At 33.2% G+C, this 18,200-nt stretch overlaps 2 protein-coding genes across 2 annotated transcripts; both read left to right on the forward strand.

Moving 5' to 3' along the window:
* Positions 1 to 5,462: 5,462 nt before the first annotated feature.
* On the forward strand, positions 5,463 to 6,828 carry LOC139848634 (uncharacterized). Its single transcript, XM_071838353.1, has 2 exons — positions 5,463 to 6,069; positions 6,146 to 6,828. The coding sequence occupies exons 1-2, from the start codon at positions 5,463 to 5,465 to the stop codon at positions 6,826 to 6,828; spliced, it is 1,290 nt and encodes a 429-aa protein (XP_071694454.1).
* Positions 6,829 to 9,447: 2,619 nt separating this feature from the next.
* On the forward strand, positions 9,448 to 11,296 carry LOC139848635 (uncharacterized). The gene is made up of 2 exons (XM_071838354.1): positions 9,448 to 10,087; positions 11,196 to 11,296. Exons 1-2 carry the CDS (start codon positions 9,448 to 9,450, stop codon positions 11,294 to 11,296), a joined length of 741 nt encoding a protein of 246 aa, XP_071694455.1.
* Positions 11,297 to 18,200: the final 6,904 nt, after the last annotated feature.

Below are 18,200 nucleotides of genomic sequence, written 5' to 3' on the forward strand. Positions count from 1 at the left end.
ATGAACAAGTGCACTAAACCTTCTCTGATCCAAACAGAAAATGAAACCGGACACTAGCTGCGACTCTGGACAATCAGGTATCTTTTGTGCTTCAAGCATGTATCGCTTCATGAAATTACTCAAGGACTCATTATGATGCATCGTTATCTCATGTGCATCAAGATGTGTCAAAGTGCAACTACGAAGATTTTGATATTGCATAACAAACTTCGCACGAAGATCTAAATAACTTGTAATACTTCTTGACGGTAAGCTTGTGAACCATTCCCTTGCCATTTTCTGCAACACCATTGGAAACATATGACAAGCTACCTCATTATCCCAATGCTGTAACCTCATCGCACCCTCAAACATAGTAAGAAAATCTTTAGGATCCGTTGTACCGTCATAAACTCTAATTGCCGGTATGCCAAGATTTCTAGGTAACGGATTGTTAGCAATTCGATCAATAAAATATTGAGTGGATTCTGTCATAGCTGGTGGTTTTGTAGCTTGTTCTCCAGTGATTAAAGCGAAAAAATTATCCACATCCACAGCACGGACAGCGGGCTGCGCTAAGCGTTGCTTATACTTTGCCGGAGCCGTCTGCTTAAGGATGTCATTTAAAAGCAATACTGCCTGCGTCTCAGACATGAACTCATCTTTGTCAATTTCATCGTCAGAATCATTACTAATATAGCTCAAGTCATTATCATCCTCAAAGTCATCAATAAGACTGCCCAGCTTGTCAAGTAGTCTGGATAACCTATACTTTGATATAGATTGCTTTTTCATGATTTGCTTATCTTTGCCATCCGCCATCCGTCGAAAAGGTATAAATGATGGGCATCGCCGTGGTTGCATCAATGGTCGCCTCTCTGGATTAATAACAAGATTTGGAAGCCTTTCTGCACTTTTGGTTGTGGCTTCTTCGATTACTGGCCTTTTCTCTGAATTAGTTGCCAAACGCTTAAGCCTTTCTACAGTTTCAGCAACTGTTTCTTCAATCGTACCATCCGGTGGCTGAACAGGTACTTCTTCTACAGTTATCATGTCTTCAGTTAATGGATTGTTGACTGCCTCAAGTACATTTACGAATGGAGCTTCAGTTGTTTTTGTTCCTTTTCCATTTCGCGTGTTCTTTGCATTAGTGGATAGCGCCATTGTTAACACCTATTTCCTTATGAGATAAGGCTTAGTGTGTTAGCACAACACTAGAAGTGATCTAGCTAAAGATGGGGGAGTGTTGCCGATTGATTTTTACCCTTGGGAAGTAATCCCTGCAGACCCGGTACACAGATCTGGAAATCTGTGGGGTGGCTTAATCAATATGTTGTCCATTTAGCGTTTAGCTGTTAGCCGGATGACTTCTAGTGAGAGAAAGTACTATGTGAGAGAGAAAGGTGAAGTCTCTACTCACAAGTTGTCAGAATGTCTGAATGTGTAAAATGACGACCCAAGGGGTCGATTTATAGTGTCAGATCCACCGGATTGTTCGGGGACACGTGTCAGCTAATGATACGTTCTGTTATTCGTGATACAAAATATGCGCTGGATGTGACGTTCTCTGATCAGAGCTTAAGCGCTAGGCGGCCTTCAGAGCTTATGCATGACGGAAGCAGCCTGCATAGCGGAGAATGCTGGACGAACAGTTTCACAAAACCATTGATCTCAGTGCTCCTGATGCTATTTTCATGCGAATATTGTGCCTCTATGCTTGTATACAATAGGATACACCATTAAATCTGTTGGACAAATTGGACCATTAGCAATAAGCAACCATTGATACTGAGTTAAGGGACCATAACTTTTATTTATAAACCACTGAAAACATCTTTCAAACTCCATTACCTTCATACATAAATTATAATCGAGTACAAATGGTATCATTAACCAAGCATTGACCAAGGATTAACCAAGCATTGAAACACCTTAAACCAACATTGGTAACAAGAACGGCCCAACATTTATATAATCTATTAGCTAAAATAAGTGATATTGGAGTTGACAATTTTTTGAATAAAATGATGATTACCTTATTAGTCCTTTTACCTACTAATAGGTTTTAGTTCATGTTACCAATATAACCATTTAAAAAATATTATTGCTTTTACCTGTTGGATTTAGTAACTAACCACTTATTCAAAATTTGAACTTCTAAATTTCAAATTATCAAATCTACACATCAACAACATCTTCAACAATCATTAAAATAACAGTTCGTTCTTTGATACAAGTGGAGGGAAATGGATAGGGTTTGTAGAAGATCTTCACGTCTCAATGGATCAAAACCAAAAGAATCAACAGCTAACGAAGAACATTCAATTAAGAGAAAAAAGCCATTATCTAATAAAGAAACAGACGTTAATGGATCAAATTCAGGTAATCCTTACCTTACTTATGAAGTTACATTAACAATTTCTATTTTTTACCATGTTCCTTATGAAGCAAATTGTGAATATTATTACACTTTTATGGTTCTTAGCAATCTCCTCCACTGCAAAGACAATTGTTAGTAACATTATAATGAGACACAAAAAATAGACAACAACAACAATTGGCCAAGAATGCACCCCCATCGCGTTCAATACTAACAGGTTTATTTGCTATTAATACTAAAGTCATTTGTGTGTTTTGTTTGTTTATAAATCTATATTACTTTTCTGGGAAAAAAATAGTAAACTGTATGTACTTGTTGATTCAGATTTAACCAACACAAGTGGAACAACGTTTGTTAATTCATCTACAACACTATTTACATCAACTGTCAGAAAAGAAAACATGTTTCAAGATTCGACATATAAACAGGGTGAATGTTCACATACTATTGCAACTCCTGCACCAAAAACACCAAGTCATAGATTTTTTAGTCAATCACTTACTAATAGTGAACAACGTGAATCTACATCGAACAGTCTATGCAAAGGTAATTATATTCACGCAATGTTATATTTGATTTTTCTAAAATTAGAAAAATTCTCATAATTAGTGTTGATTATCTATCTTTAGATTCACGGTCAAAGCAAAAATATATCAACAACCAATGGAGGTGTAATATTAAACCCATTGCCTTCGACATCGAACAGGAGGTCTGCCACGGTAAACAGAAATCATCGTTCAAGGGAATTTCTAAAGGTTCTCATTTGTTATTTTTAGATTGATTCACTGTTCCCTTATTATCTTTTTGAAAAGATAAACTAATTAACTGTTATCTTTAACAGAGTATGTTGATCACGAAGATTTTACGTATATATGTTCTGCTTGCTGTGGTAAATTATGGCTTTAAGAGACTAAACGTGGGAAACAGACTAAAGGTGTAACCGGTGCATTCTCACTTTGTTGTCTTAAAGGTAAAATAGCTCTGCCAGAATTCACTAAGTCGCCTCCTAAATTAATTTGGGATCTATATACCAACAACCATCCAAAAAGTAAACATTTCCTTGAGAATGTTAGACAGTACAACATGATTTTTGCATTTACTTCCATGGGTGGAAAGGTGGACAATCGGTTCAACAATAATCGTGGACCTTATACATTTCGAATTAGTGGACAGAATTTTCACTAGTATGGAGGATTATTACCAACTGTTGGTCTCAAACCACGTTTCGGACAGTTATACATATATGATACTGAAAATGAAGCAAGTAACAGGAGAGAAGCAATCAGGTATGATTAGTCTTATTCATATATTGTAACATCAAATAATAGGAATACCAAAATCATATTCATAATCTAAAAAGGTCAATTTGTTAATGCTTGACTTATTAACAGCGGGGAAAAAAATACAAATGCAACTTCTTCACGCAACTCACTAGACGAGGATCTCATTGTTCAAATAATGCAAGTTCTTGATGAACATAATCCTCTTGTCAAGACTTGGCGGATGGCCCGTGAACGGTTTAAAGATGATCCTGATATGCAGTTGAAAAATAAAATTAATTGGTAAACGAACCAAAGATGGCCGTAATTACAATTTGCCGACGGTTGATGAAGTTGCGGCACTTATTGTTGGTGATATCAATGTATCTTCCTTTGACGAAAGGGAGATAATAATTGACAGTCACGTTAACGGCTTAAAAAGAATCTCGGAACTTCACACCGAATATTTAGCTCTACAATATCCACTTCTTTTTATTTATGCAGAAGATGGGTACCGTACAGACATACTTCATCGTGATGTCGATGAGTGTGAGCATACCACACGGAAGAAAAAAAGGGTTACTATGCGTGAATTTTTTGCATTTAAACTTCAAGAACGTGCTGTACCAACACTTGTGCACTTGGGTCGTAAGTTGTATCAACAATTCGTAGTAGATGCTTACACTATGATTGGGGCAGAAAGAATATCATACATAAGGAAGAATCAAAAATTTTTTAATATATATATATATATATATATATATATATATATATACCTTCACTAACATAATGAATGCAACATTATCGGGTGATGCGGTGAACAGTATGATGGGAAATATGATCAAACTTCCATCCTCTTTCACGGGTAGTGCTAGATATATAATTGAGAATTATCGTGATGCTATGGCACTTTGTCGTGTATTCGGCTATCCCGACTTATTTTTAACTTTTACATGTAATCCAAAGTGGCCCAAAATCACAAGAGAATTGGACGGGACAGGTTTTAAACCAGAAGACAAACCATCGTTGTGTGCAAGGATGTTTAAAATGAAGCTCGACCATCTAATGAAACATATAAGGAAAAAAAGGATTTTTGGTACTTTGAAAGCAGGTTTGACTATTAACTTTATACTACTTCTCAAATTTTATTATGTGTTAGATTCATTTATTAATATTTAATGCTTCATACTACTTCTCTAACTAATAACATACAACACATTTTACATCATCCTATAATACAACACTGACTTATTAATCATTATTTTGTTTATTTTATAGAAGTCTATACAGTGGAATTTCAAAAGCGTGGTTTGCCTCATTTCCATATATGCTTATTCCTTGATCAATTTAGTAAAATACCTCAACCAGAAGATGTAGATAAGTATATATGTGCTGAAATACCGGATGAAATCAACGAAACCGAACTTTATCAACTCGTGTCAGATTTAATGATGCACGGGCCATATGGGGAAAAGAATCCATCTTGCACCTGCACTGATTCACAAACCAAAATATGTACAAAAAGGTTTCCAAAACCTTTCTCAGATGTCACAAAAACTGATCAAGATGGTTATCCCATCTACAGAAGAAGGAATGACGGAAGAACGATCAGAAAACAAGGTCACGATTTGGATAACACCTATGTCGTGGCTTATAACCCTCAACTGCTAAAAATGTACCAAGCACATCTCAATGTAGAGTGGTGTAACCAAGTAGGTTCAATTTGATATTTGTTCAAATATATCAACAAAGGCAATGATAAGATTACAGCACAACTATGTGATCAAGAAACTGATGAAATAAAAGAATACTATGATTGTCAATATGTTTCATCTTGTGAAGCGATGTGGAGAATTTTATCATTCGATATACATCATCATAGCCCGTCAATTATAAGACTACCGTTCCATTTGGAGGGAGAACAACAAATAATTTTTGATGAAGATGAAGTAGAAAAACCATCTATAAATACATCAATATTTCTTGAATGGATGAAGTGTAATGTTGTCAACCAAGAAGCACGTTCGTTGACTTATGTTGATTTTCCAACAAAGTTCATTTGGGACAAAAGCAACAGGGTTTGGAGGTTGCGCAAAAATAAAACCGGTGTAATTGGACGGATTCATCATGTCGCACCAGCTTCTGGTGATCTTTTTTATCTTAGAATTCTACTAAACAAAGTTAAAGGTCCAACTTCGTATCAAGATATCCGGACGGTAGATGGTATCCTATTTGATAACTTCAAAGATGCTTGCTACCATTTAGGTTTATTGGATGATGATAAGGAGTATATAGAAGCTATTAAAGAGGCTTTTTTTGGCGAGGGTGGACATTTCGTTAGAAATTTATTCGCACAACTACTGTTAAATAACACTATGAGTCGTCCGAAAGATGTATTTGACCAAAAATTTGAATTTTTGTCGGTAGATGTCGTTCATCCAAACAGACCAGGTAATCATATTTAAATTATATCATTTAATATTTGACATCTTTAATATACTAATTAAACAAATGTAATTGATTGCAGGAACACAGATTGGGATCGAACTTTTGAAAGATTTGACTTTACAAGAGATCGAAAGATTACTTCAGGGTAATGGTAGTTCATTGAGAAGTTTTAGTTCCATGCCTGTCCCATCATATAATACAAGGAATATTTCTGAAAACCATCTTATTATAGATGAGCTCTCATACGACAAAAGTACACTTGAAGTTGAACATTCGCATTTCATTACCAAGTTAACAACCGAACAAAAGGATGCATATCATAAGATAATCAAATCTGTTGAAGAAGGTATGGGAGCTGTGTTCTTTCTGTATGGGTATGGTGGTACCGGGAAAACATTTCTATGGAAAACACTAACGGCTGCATTAAAAAGTCAAGGAGAAATTATTTTAAATGTTGCGACAAGTGGCATTGCAGCTTTATTGTTATCTGGAGGTCGGACCGCTCATTCACGTTTTAGAATACCACTACAACTGACAGATGAGTCCTTTTGTACGATTACTCTGGACAGTAATTTGGCAGAGCTCATTAGGAGGGCAAAAATTATTATTTGGGATGAGGCCCCCATGGTGAACAGAATGTGTGTTGAAGCATTGGATCGATCTATGCGTGATATATGCCGTCGAATTAATCCTCAGAGCATGGATACTCTATTTGGGGGTAAAATTGTTGTGTTTGGTGGTGATTTTCGACAAATATTGTGACGACCCGGAAATTTTCGAACAAATTTAAACTTTATCTTTATATCATTAGATAAATATTTCAAAGATATATATTACGTACAAATTTACAATTCTAAATAAAAATATATATATTTTTTAACTTAGTCATAAAACGTCCTGATTTAAAATAATATATTTTGAACGAGCCACTGATTTATAGAAGCAAATGACCACAACGCTTAATTTTATAAGTTACATTTTTTATAAGATAATTTATTGATGAGTAAGTCAAATTATTAATAAGGGTACACGTCGCGTAACGTAAAAGGCTAGTTTTCTAAATGTACGAAAGTGCGTTCGAAAAACCGAAAGTGGTACATGAGTCGAGTGACAACGTACAAGTCACTTGAACAAAAATTACATTTTTACTACGCACGTAAATATAATATTATATTTAATTAATTCTAAAGATTAAATATATTATATATTAAATAATATATATATTAAGATCATGAGTGTCGGTAGCCAAATGAAAATGCAATGTATGCTGTAAAGTGGAACCATGCGATCGCATGGATTAACATCACAAACCCCATGTGATCGCATGGGGTGTTAGGTGCCGAAATCTTCTATAAAGCATTCGAGTTTTGGTTCGTTTAATTCACTTTTCTTTCTATCTATCTCTCGAACTCTTAATATAAATATATATAATTATTATTATTGTTATTATTATTATTATTATTATTATTATTATTATTATTATTATTATTAAAAGATTAATATTAATCTTAATATTATTATGAGTAGGATTAGTCTTATTATTAGTAGTATACATAAAATACTACGACGAGGGTACGCACGAGTTATTTTAAAAATAGGTTTTGCGAGCGGGATAGGGCTAAGGAAATTATGGGTTATAGCTATGGAGGTTATGGGTAATGTTCGGGAGCATGCTCATGAGGTCAAACTAGTGTTTATCATCTCCGTTGCGTCTACGTACCTTTTCTGCAATATTGAATCTCAATATTGATACGTGAGTACTCATAATTTAATTTTTATATATTAATATTGTATCTCTGACTAGTGCTCGAGTATATAGGATTATGCATGCTTGTACTTTTGATATTGCCATTAGATAGGTTATGTTGAATCCTGAATTAGTTACATATGCGGTTGAGATAAGGTATAAGATATGCATGTCGTTGGAAAGCTAGCGAAAAATTATTAACTTTTCAATTAGAAATTGCGTGATTTCGATGAACGGATTAAAAGATATGGTCAACTGAATTATGGTTAACGTTTAATGAAATTGTGTTTGAAACTGTAAATTAATATTTAAACAACTTGTCTATGAGATTGATAAATTGAATTTTTAAATATTACTAATCGAGTAAATGAATTTCTATATAAGGCACGTCTCGTCTTGTTGAGCAATTATCAAAGTTGACCGTCTTATCATGTTATAAATCTTTATAAACACTACAATCTGATTTTACAAGTATTGAAAAACTATGTGAAATAATAAAATATGTTCGATTGCCATGATAATTCAAATATAATATAGCTCCTGAAATAAATAATATTTTGAGTTTGATAAACTATAAATTCGTTCAATTATCAAGACTTATATTATGTTAATAGACATGTATAGATTTAAAAATCATATTGGGTAAGGTTAACTTTTGAGATGACTTTTGTTAACTTTTGTATGTAGGTCTCGAGCATTAGGATTGTGATACACTATGACCAGACTTAATTTGTTAGACATGTATTGACCAATATATGTTCTCTAGGTTGAGATCTACGGTTATTTTACATTCCGAGTTTCGGTCACATTCTGGTGAATTACTTTATGTGCTGTTAAGGTGAGTTTCATTTGCTCCCTTTTTAATTGCTTTTGCAATCTATATTTTTAGGCTGAGAATACATGCACTTTATTTTAAACGCAATTGATACAGGTACATACTAAATTCTACACCGAGTTTGAACTGAAAATCCCTTAGCTTTGATAACTAGTAACTGCCAGTTATAAGAACTGGTGGGCGCGAGTAGTTGTATATGGATCCATAGGGCTTGATATCCCCGTCCGAGCTAGAGCACTAGCCTTTTAATGAACGTATGCTATTTGAGAAGCGTACACGTTGGTTTTCATGTATTATTAATATGATTATACAAAGGGTATAAATTATATATACGTTAAGTTTAGTTACCAGGGTGCTCAATTTCGTAGAATATTTTGATAAACGTTTCTGGATGAAACAACTGAAAACTTGTGATTCACCTTTATATACAGATTATGCGCAACATTAAAACTATGAACTCACCAACCTTTGTGTTGACACTTTTAAGCATGTTTATTCTCAGGTTTCTAGAAGTCTTCCGCTATTTGCTTATATGTGATACAAGCTATGTGCATGGAGTCATACATGCTTTATTCAAGAAAACTTTGCATTCACAAAATCATCACCGTGTATCTTATTTTGACTGCATTGTCAACGAATGTATTATGGTAAACTATTATTTATGGTGATTGTCTATATGTAGAAATCATTAAACGTTGAAAAACTTAGAAATTGATATTCAGTTATTGTGTACCTTTTAAAAAGAATGCAATGTTTACAAAAGGTATCATATAGAGGTCAAAACCTCACTATGAAATCAATGAATGATGTATTCGTCCAAAGAGATTTGAAAGGATCGTCACAAATATTACCTGTCATTCAAAAGGGTACAAGACAAGATATAGTTGCTGCATCACTCAATTCCTCCTATTTATGGAATCATGTTACTGTTTTGAAACTTACAGTTAACATGAGATTGGGTGGAATTGCAACATCTTCAACTGATGCCGATACTAGAAAGTTTGCTGAATGGATACTAGACATAGGCAATGGGAATGTCGGTGAATCTGAAGACGGGGTTTTTGATATTGAGGTTCCAGAAGATCTTTTGATAACTGATTCTGTTGATCCAATTGGTTCTATGATCTCAACTGTTTATCCAAAATATCTTCTTAATCTTTCCAATCCACAATATTATCAACAACGTGCTATTCTTGCTCCAACTCATGAAGTTGTGGACATCATTAATGATAGAATGATGCATTGTTTGGAAGGTGAAGAAAGGTCCTATTTGAGCTCGGATAGTATATGTGCGTCACAAAGCGACACTGACTTCAATAGTGAACTATACAATATTGATTTTTTAAATAGTATTGAAGTTGGTGGATTACCAAAGCACAATCTAAGGCTGAAAGTTGGTGTGCCAGTTATGTTGCTTCGAAATGTCGATCAAGCTGGAGGTATGTGTAACGGTACACGGTTACAAGTTACAGAATTAGGGGAAAGAATTATCAAAGCAAAAATTTTAACCGGTACAAATGTGGGAAAAATTACAGCTATATCGCGTATGCTATGTGACGACCCGGGAATTTCCGACCAAATTTAAACTTAATCTTTATGTAAATTCGACACGATAAGCGAAGTCTGTAATGTTAAAGTCTCAAAACCTTCGAATTGTGTTCATGTATACATTTGACCTTTGACCATGCCCGACGATTCACGAACATTGTGTGTATATAAATATGTAAAAATAAATGTAAGTATATATATAATAATAATTGGAAATAATAAAATTTAATATAAACATTAGTGTTAAAAATGTAAAATAATATATATATAATAGCTAAGTTGCTATTAGAATGAATATATATATATATATATATATATATATATATATATATATATATATATATATATATATATATATATATATATATATATATATATATATATATATATATATGTATGTATATATATGTATATGAATGATTCCTATATAATTAATAACATATGTACATTGTATTATATATAAATTATACAAATATTACATATTCAAATATGATATTATATAACATGAGTACGAAATAATTTATAACATGTAAGGTTAAAAATATGAAATCTTATTACAAGTTAAAATTTAGTTGTTATAGTAATATTATTATTACTTTCATTATTCTAATTAATATTAATATCAGTATTGTGAATATTATTACTTTAATATAATATGTAGATATAAAAATTTGAATTGTTATATTATTATTAATATTAATAATATAAAAGTATTATTATAAAAATTATCATCTATTATGATTACTAAAATTATTTTCATCATTAAAAATATAATCTTGTTAGTTTATTTTTAACATAAATGTTATTATTATTATTAATATCATTATTATTTTTAATTTTAATACTAACAACATAATTATAATTAGGATATTTATTACTTATTTATATTAAATATAAAATATTAAATATAAAATATAAAGAAATAATACGCGTATGATAAATATATCACCATCAGACTTTTATTTATTTCTGCGTCTTCTATTACCCTTGTGATATCAGGTCACAACTTATCAACCCTACAAGAACCCATTCGATCACATCATGATCTCGACAATAAACCATTCAATTCTTCAAACCTTATTATCAATTCCAAATCATAAAATCGCTGCAGTGAGTTATAGTCCCACTTTTAAAATCTAATATTTTGGGATAAGAATGCATGCAGTTTTATAAATGTTTTACGAAATAGACACAAGTAAATGAAACTACATTATTGATGATGTAGCGTGAGGGTACGAAATAGTATTATTTTTAATACAAAATACTACAAAATATGACACAAGTTTTATTAATTTACGGACGGGATATACCTAAACCTTGCTACAACACTATAGGCAGTGTACCTAATCGTAGAGTAGTGTAGTTTTTAGTAAGTCCGGTTCGTTCCACAGGGAGCTAGTGATTACGTACTATATTTTTAACAACTATATATATATATATATATATATATATATATATATATATATATATATATATATATATATATATAAGTAGTAATATTATTATAAAAGGGGGTTTTTTACCGTTTAATGACCAGTTTGTCGATTTTATATTTTTACGCGTAAAGATAAATGACAATAATTAAAGTGCGTAAAATATATAAATGACGATAAATAAAATTACAATAAATAAAATTGCGATAGAATATGAAATAAAAGGATTATGCTTATTTAAACTTCCGTAATCATGATGTTTAACGTTTTGATTTTAATTAATTGTTACTCGGGTTAATTGTCCTTTGTCATAGTTTATTTGATACCTATCTGGTTTTTGTCCATAATAGTCCATCAGTCATAAATATAAAGTGCGAGTGTCCTCGTCAAATTACCCTTATACCCGAAGTTAAATATTCCAACTAATTAAGGATTTAAACTGTGACGCAGTTATCACTTCTGTCAACAATTACACCAGTTATCACTGTATGTAATCCACCCCTGTTTTGATTAGATATGAATATTAATTTACCCACTTGATCAGTTTGAATAATCAATTACCCAACCCGAATAATTAATTAAATGATTATAATAGATTTCATATGAACGTCACTAAATAGGATAACCATAATCATTATTAATTATTAGGATAATTAATTTGAAGATAGGTTCGACAGACTCCAATGAGTTGTCACTCAATTAGACAATACCCCCCATCTATTAATAGTCAATAGTCCAATTTTCACAAGTGTCGGTCTTTTGCCCAAACCTTAATTATGGTACAAAATCCAATAACCCCGTCTTAATATTTAGTCAAACATCACGATTACTTTGGCTTAAATAAGCATAATAATAACTTAGTTACGAGACATTAATTTAAAAAGGAAGAACATAACTTACAGTGATTATTAATCGTGTAGCGTTACACGGACAGAGTTTCGACTTTAAAACCCGTAAAACATTCCTTACAATAACCCAATTATTATTAAACTTAAACTAAAATTAAAATTATAATTATAAATATATATATTACATGTAAAGAGAAAGAAAGAAGAAAAGGTGTACATAAATCGATCAAATGAATTGCCTTTTATAGTCAAATATTGAATTGAAATTTTCACTTATGACCCCTTAACTATGCTCAATTAACAACTTTTTATTATTTATTATTATTCTTATTATGAATTATTTAAATATTATATTATATTCTTGTGCATAGTTGACTTGTACTTTCAGCTCCGTTGCGTCGAGCGTTGATAGTTGGCTCAGGTACCGGTTCCGGATTTTCGAACGTCCTTTCGTATAATTTAATATCTTGTACTTTGCGTTTTGTAACTTGTACTCTTGTCATTTTTAGACGTTTCTCATCAATAAATTGAACCTTTTGAATTGTATCTTGTACATTTGAGCTTTTTGGACGTTTGTGTCTTCAAATCTTCGTTTTCGCCTTTTGTCTTCGCACTTATTTATTTAAACAATTACAATGAAAATATAATACAATTACATATGAAAACCTATTATTTAGAAGGGATATTGCTATGAAATATATGTTCCTTTTTAGCCTTATCAAATATCCCCACACTTGAGCGTTGCTTGTCCTCAAGCAATACAGAACTTGAAATAAAAACATACATGAATCACTTTTTTATTCATCACACTTTGTACATTAGTGATTTTGATATGGTGGTATAAACAATGATAGTAACGATAGAACCATGGTTAAAGGTGGGTGTGTCATCCACAGTTGCCTCGGGTTTAGGTCAACGACACTTGCAATCAAATAGCTGATTTACTTTCGGTTTCCAAAGCAAAGTGCACATTTGAAAGGTGGTTTACAGTCCCACATGACTATGAAAATGTAGATCCTTAAGGAAATTGGATCTTTATGAAAACATTTGATCTTTTTGAAAATTTAATCTAGCTTTTACCCTAGGTAAGTTTTCCGGAATAACCCTTCACCGGTGTTTGCAAAATATTTTTATGGGTTGTGTGGGTTTCAGATTTGAAAATTTTAGCTCAACACTTGTGGTTTTGTGTTACCCACTTGCTAACCTTGTATTGGGAAAGCAACACGTCCAGTTTACTTGTTCCGTATATTACCTTTCGGTAAACTACCGTCCGGTTGTAAAGGAAAGCGATGAACAAGAAACTGTTAAGGCAATGTCTAATGACATGCATATGATTATGGTCTTAAAACATGTCGGATGCTAGTACTATCCTTTGTAGGAGCAATAGTAAAGATCATCCTATGATTTTTCGGTTTGGCACAAGGTCCTGTCTCCGATCATGCTATGCAACCACCGTTTCTTACGGTTGACACCCGATTTGGTTCAGGTGACCTAATGAATTCTGATGAATTCTCAAGATTTTACGTTCAATGGTAATGAACGCATTGAAAATAGGTTTTCAGAAAACAAATCGGTTTTATTTTTGATCAAAATATTTTCTCGTTCAAGATCGAGTTTAGATATCATTGAATTCCATGAGTTTGTAATTCTCAATCTTTAAGGTCAATCTCTAGGATTGAGTAATATCAGTCTTAAAAGCTGATTTTTAATCTTTAAGGAGATTATCCTTTCTGGGAATCTGATTCATTAGTCTTATCAAGCTAATTTGCACGGTGCCCCCCATTGTGCGAGATAAATCCTTCTCATGGTTAGGATAAATCTGACCACATGGCGACCCTGTTTGATGCTGAGGTCCGTGGATTTCCTGCTGATTTTAGAGATGACTTTTCTAGATTTTTCGTCAACCTACAGCTGGTCTGGATGACAACTTCATGACCTAAATCAAGAAGCGCGTTTCTTTTTCGGAAGACGTTACTTCCTTTTAATGATGGAATTGATTCATCGTGTAGATCCATCTTTCTTACAGTAAATCGGGTAAACCAGTTAATTTAGTCCAAAGTAAAAGCACCTGCAATAACTTTACAAAAACATATGATAGATAGTTTTTAATTGAATAACTTGGTACATTCTCCCCACACTTGATGCGTCTTTTTATATCTTAATAAATAAATTCAAGCGTTTTAGTTGTTTCTCAATTTATGTCATTTCCGAGGTAACAATAATTTCGGCATTAACACCTAGTTTTATCGTTCATAAATATGTATAAACATGATTTTGAATTCATTTAGTTAAAAAATTTTAAAATTTTCATAATATTTAGAAAATAAGCCAAGTATAAACCCGAGAGAATTTATAACCCTTCCTCACACTTGAGATCATGCAATGCCCTCATTTGCATGAAATCAGACTATAATTATAAATTCATGAGGGTGATTAGTGTAGGAAAGTGATTAAAAATACCCAGTTTGTAATTACAAAGCTCGTCGAATGATAGATGGCGCGCCTCATCGTTCATTCCTTCATTTATTATATCACATTTGTTGTTTTGCATCTTGTCGTCAAAATCAGTAGCTTTTGCTGAACTTAATGTTAGTCTTTGAAAGTGCGTTGTTTTACCCTGTTGTTTACATGATAAAATACAAACATATATACATATTTTTAAAGTTGGGTATATTACCCCACGTTCAAAAATTTATAAAATCAATTTTTTTTTTGCATACTTTAAATCAATAAAATTAAAAATAATGATGACAAAATTTTTCGCCCCGCCCTCGGGTAAAGTAATTTTGGCTCAACGACCTAGTCTTCAACTCACGACGAATTTTAGAAATCATTTTTTTTCAACTTAATGAAATAAAGTAAATTTTTGTTTTTAAATTCACACAAAACTTAAAAAGAAAACATATTAATTTCATATAAAACCTAAAAAATAAAAAAATTCAGAATGGGGGGAGAAAACTAGTTCTTTAGTGTCTGCTAGTGGAAAAGACCAATCGGATTCCATTCTCGGAACTACACGAGAACAGAACAACTAACTCCAAACAACATTTTCTTTTTAGAATATTTGAATCTCCTCACACTTAGGTAGATGTGGTGTCGAAATTGTGATTAACTTCATCGTCAATTTCTCTTGGTTCATAATCAACTTGCATATTTGTGACTTTTTCTTTAAGCCAGTGACCAGCTTCTTTCGTAATATCCACAAATTCAACTAGTTTCGCCTTTTCTTTAGGAAACAGATTGGATACTAACCGGTTACATAACTTAAAGTTTCCCTTACTTCTAGCATCACAAACCCGTTTAAAAAGTTTCTTCATTGAACTGTTAATAACGGGGTCATTTAATTTCGTATCAACAACGGGGTTCTTTGTTATCAGGTCATCATTAGGTGTTACTTCATTTTCCCCAAACTTAGGCGTTTTATTATTGCTAAGCACTACCGTTGGAGTTGGTAAAACAACATGGTTCTTACCAATCGTTTTTGCTGGTTCAACAGTTTTGGTTGGTGGAGATTTAGACTTTCGAATCATAAAGGTGATCGATTTTTCATCATTACTAAGTGTCATTCTACCGTTTCTTACATCAAATAACGCCCCGGTTGATGCTAAGAATGGTCGACCTAAAATTAGAGGAACATTTGAGTCCTCTTCTATGTCAATGACAATAAATTCGACTAGAAAGGTTAAATTACCTACTTGAACGGGTAGGTTGTCAGCAATTCCAACTGGTGTTTAATGGTTTGATCAAGGAGTTGAACACTCATATCCGTTGGACTTAACTCACCTACTCCTAATCTTTTATATAATGAAAGAGGCATACCACTCACACTCGCACCTAAATCTGCTAGTGCATCATACATGACACAATCGCTAAGTAGACAAGGAACAATAAATTCACCCGGATCACCTACCCTAGGTGGTGGTTTTGGTGGAACTGTCTTCACCGGGTTTATCTTTACGGTTTTTGTTTCTTGTACTTTCTTATTCTTCTTCTTCTTCTTCTTCTTTCCAAAAGTATCACAATCTTTATTACCTATCACTTGCTCATACTCAACTCCTTTTCTTGAAAACGGGATGGGTGGTTTGTATGGTGTCACCACTTGTTTTACATACTCAGGTGGTGGTGGTGGTGTAACTTCTTCATTGTTACTTACATCTAAAACCTCCCCATCTTCTGATGCTGGTTTTTCAGAATTTGTTGAAACCATATTAACATTTTCATTCCGAGGATTTACTTCAGTATTACTCGGTAGCTTTCTTTGTTCCCTTTCACTCATCAATCTAACAAGAGTACCTACTTGTTTTTCTAGATTCAAAATAGAAGCTTGTTGAGTTCTAAATGACTGATCAAACCTCTCATTCCTTTGAGTTTGAGTTTCAATAAATTGTGTTTGAGATTCAACTAGCTTAAATACCACTTTTTCCAGATTTGACTTTTTCTCTTCGGTTTGTTGTGGTGGTTTATACAAGCCAGGTCTTTGTTGATTGAAAGTGTTGTTTTGAGTTGGTTGGTTATTCGGACCTTGTTGGTTATACGAGTTATTGTCGGGTCCTTTTGGATTGTAAAGAATGTTTTGATTTCGATTGAAGTTTGGCCTTGGCGGTTGATAATTATTCTGATAACTATTTTCCAGCCTTTGGTTCATGTAGACAACATTCTCACGTTGTTCCATCGTTTGTTCAATGTGACAGTCTTTCATTAAGTGTGGTCCACCGCATTGCTCACAACTGATTCGTATTGCGTGAATATCTTTATTCATCTTTTTCATTCGTCTCTCGAAAGCATCTATTTTTGCAGAAACGGAATCAAAGTTATGGCTAGAATCGGCTCTAGCTGCTTTAGATGAACGATATATATCTTTCTCTTGGTGCCACTCATGAGAGTGGGAGGCTGTGTTATCAATAATTTTGTAAGCTTCAGTTGCGGTTTTCTTCATAATGGAACCACCAGCTGTTATGTCGATGTCTTTTCGTGTAGAAACGTTGATACCTTGGTAGAATATTTGTACTATTTGATAAGTGTCTAAACCGTGTTGAGGACATCCTCTCAACAACTTTCCAAATCTTGTCCACGCCTCATATAGAGTTTCATTTGACTTTTGTGTGAACGTAAGAATTTCTCCTTGATGTCTCACGGCTTTAGATGCCGGAAAGAATCTTTTAAGAAATTTCTCAACTAAAACATCCCATGTGGCAATCGCCCCTTCAGGTAACGATTCTAACCAATCTTTGACTTCTCCCTTTAAAGTCCAGGGAAACAACATGAGATAGATCTGTTCATCCTCAACTTCTCGGATTTTGAATAGTGTACAGATCCTATTAAACGTACGAAGATGTTCGTTTGGATCTTCCTTCGGCGCTCCACTATATTGGCACTGATTAGTTACCATGTGTAGGATTTGTCCTTTGATTTCATAATCTGGCGCATTAATGTCTGGCTTAATAATGGCGTGACCTTGGCCCGTGCGTGTGGCTCTCATTCGGTCTTCCATACTTAGAGGTTCCAGATTTTCCATAATTGAATTTGTTGAATACGAATCACTGGAAGATTCTGATTTAATGGTTTGTGGTTCAGGAGGAATGATTAGTGGTTCTGGATCTTGGAATTGTCCCTGAATATTCTCCGGATTCTCAATTGTGAGGTCGGGTTCAAAAGATGGATTATCGGAAATTTGAGTTGGAGTTCTTGGTCGACTAGATGATGATTCTAAAGAAAAATCAACG

The sequence above is a fragment of the Rutidosis leptorrhynchoides genome, chromosome 5, assembly GCF_046630445.1.
Source record: "Rutidosis leptorrhynchoides isolate AG116_Rl617_1_P2 chromosome 5, CSIRO_AGI_Rlap_v1, whole genome shotgun sequence".
NCBI classification, from domain to species: domain Eukaryota; kingdom Viridiplantae; phylum Streptophyta; class Magnoliopsida; order Asterales; family Asteraceae; genus Rutidosis; species Rutidosis leptorrhynchoides.

Coding starts and splice junctions, on each gene's coding strand:
- LOC139848635 (XM_071838354.1), top strand. CDS start 9,448: ATGAATGATGTATTCGTCCAAAGAGATTTGAAAGGATCGTCACAAATA. Junction 10,088..11,195: donor AAATGTCGATCAAGCTGGAG/GTATGTGTAACG, acceptor TTGTGATATCAG/GTCACAACTTATCAACCCTA.
- LOC139848634 (XM_071838353.1), top strand. CDS start 5,463: ATGTGGAGAATTTTATCATTCGATATACATCATCATAGCCCGTCAATT. Junction 6,070..6,145: donor CGTTCATCCAAACAGACCAG/GTAATCATATTT, acceptor AATTGATTGCAG/GAACACAGATTGGGATCGAA.